Source organism: Aedes albopictus, chromosome 3 (genome assembly GCF_035046485.1).
Source record: "Aedes albopictus strain Foshan chromosome 3, AalbF5, whole genome shotgun sequence".
Classification (NCBI taxonomy): domain Eukaryota; kingdom Metazoa; phylum Arthropoda; class Insecta; order Diptera; family Culicidae; genus Aedes; species Aedes albopictus.
In genome coordinates, this window is record NC_085138.1 from 324,461,329 (window position 1) to 324,466,958 (window position 5,630).

At 37.1% G+C, this 5,630-nt stretch overlaps 1 protein-coding gene across 1 annotated transcript; it reads left to right on the top strand.

The window, feature by feature from the left end:
- The first annotated feature begins 680 nt into the window (after positions 1–680).
- On the top strand, positions 681–2,249 carry LOC109401171 (post-GPI attachment to proteins factor 2-like). The gene is made up of 3 exons (XM_019673651.4): positions 681–1,298; positions 1,711–1,929; positions 1,992–2,249. Exons 1-3 carry the CDS (start codon positions 854–856, stop codon positions 2,126–2,128), a joined length of 801 nt encoding a protein of 266 aa, XP_019529196.3. The 5' UTR covers positions 681–853; the 3' UTR covers positions 2,129–2,249.
- The last annotated feature ends 3,381 nt before the right edge of the window (positions 2,250–5,630 follow it).

The following is a 5,630-nucleotide window of genomic DNA, read 5'->3' on the forward strand; positions in this document are numbered from 1 at the left end:
GGCAAATGAGGATATCGTGACAACAGTTTTGATTATATCCGCAGCACTTAGATAACAATACTCTTCAATCAATCACACTGGTTCAACAAGATTCGACATAACCTACATCTTCAATGTTTGGCTCCCAATGTTTGGCTCCCGCTGAGAGAGCATATTGAGTCAGTCCGCGACACTCAGGTCATAACCAAAAACAAAGTCTTCGTTACTATTTTTATCTTGATTTTTATGCATGGTAATGTTAAACATGGTTGGATAGTTCAATCTACTCTAAAATTTATTTCAGTGTAGGATAAAAATTTGATTTTCATATCTGGAGCACGATTTGAATAGGTCGTATGTGCTTTCGTCGATATAAAACTCAATCAGTTGGATTCGCTTATTATAGCGGAAACTGTTTAAAATTAACAAAATTGATATATACAGCTGATTCATTACAAAACAGGCTTTCGGTTCCATTATCAAAAGCCACCAAAATATCATCCATTTTGCTACAATAACTAAAATAAACTGGTCGAATTTTATACCGACGAAAGCACATACAACCTATTCTAATCGAGCTCCAGATATATTAATTTAATTCGAGTAGTTTTCGAGCAGCTTTTTTGTAATGGAAGTCCTATGTGTTCTCCTTAACTATTTCTTCCAGTGTTGAGGTTGTGGACGTCCAGGTCCAACACGCAACACCCAACACCCAAAGCGAAACGTCATTCAGTGTTCTGTTTACGTTTGTCCAGTTCGCGAGTAATTTCTAAGCAAAAATCTACTAAATTAGTGCAAAAATATGAAACGATCTGCAAAACTACTAATTTGGACCGTTATTTAGCTACGCAAATTTCCTGGGTAAGCACCGAAAATGCTCCCCCAGTATGAACGACTCGTGGACCCTGGGTCTCCCGGTGGTTCGGAATCGTCTCCGGGCCGGAGCGCAGTTCGAGTTCGCTTCGGTAAATTGGCTGTGATTACGGTAATGTTCCCGGTGGTAGGATTCCTATTTTGCGTGGTGTGGTCGCTACTGTACAACTTTGACCAGGCCAACGCCACCCACTGTATGGTGTACAACTTCCTGCCGTCGCTGTCGGCCGCCATCGGGAATTACCAACCGCAGCGGTTCGTATGGCAGGCCTCGGTTCTGGTGCACGCCCTCCCTCGGTATGCCATAGCGTTCCTGTACAAGAACTTCCACATCGGACTGTTGCGGAAGCGACGGAAGGAGCTGGCATATCTGGCGTGCATGTTGAACATCACTGAGCTTAGTTCCCTGGTTGGGCTGACCATGTGGACTTCGGTATCCAACTACGGTAAGATCTTGACATGTGGCGATGTCCATTAGACTGGTACAGTCTTGAAATGTCGATCTTGGATTAAAATGACACTTATTGCCATAAAATTTAATAATAATTTGATTGTTTTTCCTTACAAAGTAGTGGATTTTTTTTTTCGTACGAGTATGATTTAAATGGTCTCAGATTTTCATGATTTTTTTCCACAAACAGGGTTTCTCAAACATAATAAAGTCTGTTCGTGAAGAAAGTCTCATCAAAATCTGAGACACTTCGGCCTAACTTGTACGATCATAAAAAAATCTTTGCGCAAGGTTCAGATTTTGGAGTTCCATGCATTTTGGACCAGTCTAATGTCCCAATAAGCGCGATTTAATATCACCTAAATGTTAATTAATCAAATTCTATCACTTATTTCGGGGGGTTTCAGATGTGCATAAGTTCTGCTTTAGCACTTTTGTGGTGACCTCGATGCTCTACATGCTGGTGCTGATCATCATAAATAGGGTGACCCGCGAGGGCGATCTCCTGACTGCGTCCGAGCGCAAGTCAATTATGTACAAGAAAAGACTGTTCGTAGCCAATCTCTGTTCGATACTGCTGGCGGTTTACTTTTTTGTACGACACAACTCGTACTGCGAACCGGGAGGTAAATCGTCCGCTTATGAATATTTCCTTGTCAGTCTGTAATACATATGCATCTATTTTTAGTATATTCCCTATTCGCTCTGAGCGAGTACGTGTTCGTCTACAGTAACATTGGCTTCCACATGACGGCCTATTGGGACTTTATCAGTGCCAACCTGTTCTTCGATTGGAAAAACGGAATCCACTTTTCGGCCGTCTGATAATACCAGAGCACTGAGCGCACTGACTATTCACATTTACGCGCTATTAGCACGATACTTATTCACATTTTTTATATCGGTATTTTTGGTCACGTCTTTGCACTGACTGCTTGTGATGAAAAAGAAAAACACCAAGAACGACATGGTGCATCTCGCTCGTTTATAAGTATTATAAATACGTACTCTTTAGAGGCCAGAATATTTGCTAAGCTAAGCCCGTTGAGCGTCGAGTGTGTTTAGCGGAGGAACACAGGTAAATTGAAACAATAAGGATATTTGATCGCTGAGGTCTAGTTAGTTTATGTTGATTTTATCGCATGGATCTTTACGCGGCGATTTTTTACCGTAAATGAATCGGATATTTTTTGTTGATGACGTAAGTTGTTTCATTGCATGAGATATCACATTTTCATGATGACTCTCCAATCCCCAGCAACACAAACTGCAAACATGCTCTGAAGGTGTTCTCCATCTGCTGTTCATAAAAATAGTAATAAACTTAGTACCAGTTCTTGAAACAGCGTTTTTCCAATGAAGCAAAATTTGTTCCTCTTTGACCGGCCCTTTTCAACCTAAAGCGGTAGCTTGCTTCAGAAGCAAGTCAATTATAAAAGTAACGTCCAACATTCTCTTGCCAGAAAAAAAATTGAGAATAATGAGCAATACATGAATTATCTAGGATAAATCAAACATCAAAATTCACTTTTTCTTTTCATTGAAGCTTTCTTAAAATTGACTTCCTGTGCTTAAAAAACCGATTTAATCCACCTATGGTGGACAGAACCCTTCTTACACTTATTAAAATTGTTGTATTAGGAGTAGGCGGGGCATAATGAGCAGCTTACGCATTTTGCCACCAAATCCTGTAAATTAAATGCTACCAATGTGTAATTTCAACGTTCAATCCTCATTTAAACATTAACCGACAAAAGCTAATCGTTGAAATTCCGAATAAAGTTATAAATGTTGTAAATTTTTATGTTTTTAAAAACTTATAAAATCGCGAGTTGCGTTTTGGGGGTGGGGCATAATGAGCACCCTAGGTGGGGCAGGATGATCAATACCAGTTTTGTACACAATCAAATGCTAATTGACTTGTCAATAATAAAGCATACCGGCAACAATCAATGAGAATTTGAAGGGACTAAGGGGTTTAATTTGTAGGGAAGTGTGGGGTTCCAAAGAGTCTTCTATTGAGGAATTTTTAAATGGTGATAATATACAGATACTGAAATTTTCAAGCTAATAAATTGAAGTTTACAGACAAAACCTTACTATATGCATCAAAACAGAGAAAATCAAAATCAAAATTTATTTGTTGAAGATGTTTACCATTTTTATTATTTTTTCACCAGATGCTCATTTTGCCCCACCCCACTACCCTACTACTAAAGCATATTTTTTCAACAAGATATTTATACAAATAGTTGAAAAGTGTTACAAATACATTTCATTGGCCTAGGGCAGTGATCCTCAGCCTAACTGTCCTTGTGGGCCAAAATTGAATTTAAAAAAGAGCGTGCGGGCCGCAAGTCATTCAAGAGTTTATTATTAAAAATTTTCAAAATTCAACACAAAATCCATTTGTTTTTTTTCTATTGAACAAAAGAAAAGAACTAAACAATTTGCAGTTATCGGGAAATTTAATTTCACTTGGAAAAATCCTGAAAATCTTTGTGATAATCGTAGTGAATTAAAAACAGGCCTTCAAGCAATTTAGCGTAATATTTAGGTTTTGAAGTTCTTGGTATTAATAATGTTATTTCAGACTAATTACTTAAAAGTCATACGGACCTCTTTGGGAATATTGTGGATAAACTTACAGCGTACTTATAATCTGCGTTATAATATAAGTGCAGAATTCTGGAAGTCCTAGACATGAACACGGACAAATTTCTTGTAAAACCCTGGAACCAGTATTGACAAATTTACGTATTGAGATTCTTACTGCAGCTTAGCGGTTTCCTGAATATCAAACCCTTTATTTAAAAACAAAATATTGGAACTGTGAGGTTTTTTGGGACTTCTCGTGAATTTTGAGAAATTTTAGAATGATTTTTGGGGATTTCAGGAATCTTGGAAGAAATTCTGAAAAACTGCCTGGAGATACTGTTGTGGAAATCATTGATGATTTTTTTTAAGTTTTGCTTGCATAATTACTTAGTAAGCAAATAAAGAAAAACCAACAGACATGATTTTCTGAGCAATGTGTGCACATATTTGTACCCAATTTAGAATAGATATTTTAAGAGGAATTCTTGAAAGCATTGCTAGGGGAATGAAGAGTATCTTGCCCAATTCCGAGAGCTTGGGTAACACTTTCTCTTAAGAAGTGTAGGCAAAAATTCGGTAAAAAATTAGAATAGTTTCCTGCTAGAAGTGCTGAATATAAAGTACATCGAATACATGAATTTTTTCGCCGGTAAAAAAAAATATTTTATTTTCGTGAAAGTAAACAAATTACTAATGACGAGTTCTGCCACAAGTTTAAAATCCAAGGCAGTGAACCTGTGAAATTTATTCTTAACTTATTATTTAAGCGAAACACGTCGTTCTCCAACAGTTTCGAATATCTTCCGAACAAAATTCAAAAATAGTTTTTCAGGAATCTACGAGTGGGCCACTTTCTAATACATTTCAAAATCAGTTCGCGGGCCGCACAAAACCTGGTCGAGGGCCGCATGCGGCCTGCGGTCCGCAGTTTGGTGACCACTGGCCTAGGGAATGTCAAGAAACTCGACATATGCCCACTAAGTTATGATTTCGATTCCCAAAACCTTATTTTTGGTCATTAGGGTTTTGTTAATTTGAAGATTTACAGTGAAAATACAAGGTGCTCATTATGCCCCACCTGCTCATTATGCCCCGCCTATCCCTATTCGTATTTAACATATTTATTTTTTGTGATTGTGCCTTTTGGTCGTTCTAGAAAATATTGTGGTTTTGCCATCTAGTGGGTTGGTTTCCAAAATAGCATCATCATAGATCATGGACTAAATTGCCAGAAATGCCAGGCATCTCCTAGAATCTTGTACATATGACATTCTTAAAAAATAGCTCACATACTCTGGAGTATTGTATATTTCATTAACTGCCAAAAGATCTTGAATCGATTAACAAATGGATAACAAAATCATCGAGATACACTTTGTCTAATATCTTTTATTGAGTCGAATAAATTAACTCCAAAGTACTTGGTACTATGGTTATAGTGTAAAAAGACAAAAAATGATGTATCTACTATGTTAATCAGTTTTGGGCTAAGTGAGTTATTTAGGCTATTGTGATCTAAATCTACAAGGTTTATTAATAGTTATTATGCAATTCAGTATCATAATTTCAATTTTATATAACTCATTTCAGTATCATAATGGCCATTTTTTCCGAACTGGTTCATTATGCAACTGAAATGAGTTGCATAATGAAAAAAAGTTGTATAATCTTCATAATGCAACTCATTTGAGTTGCATTATGAATATTATGCAACTCAAATGAGTTGCAT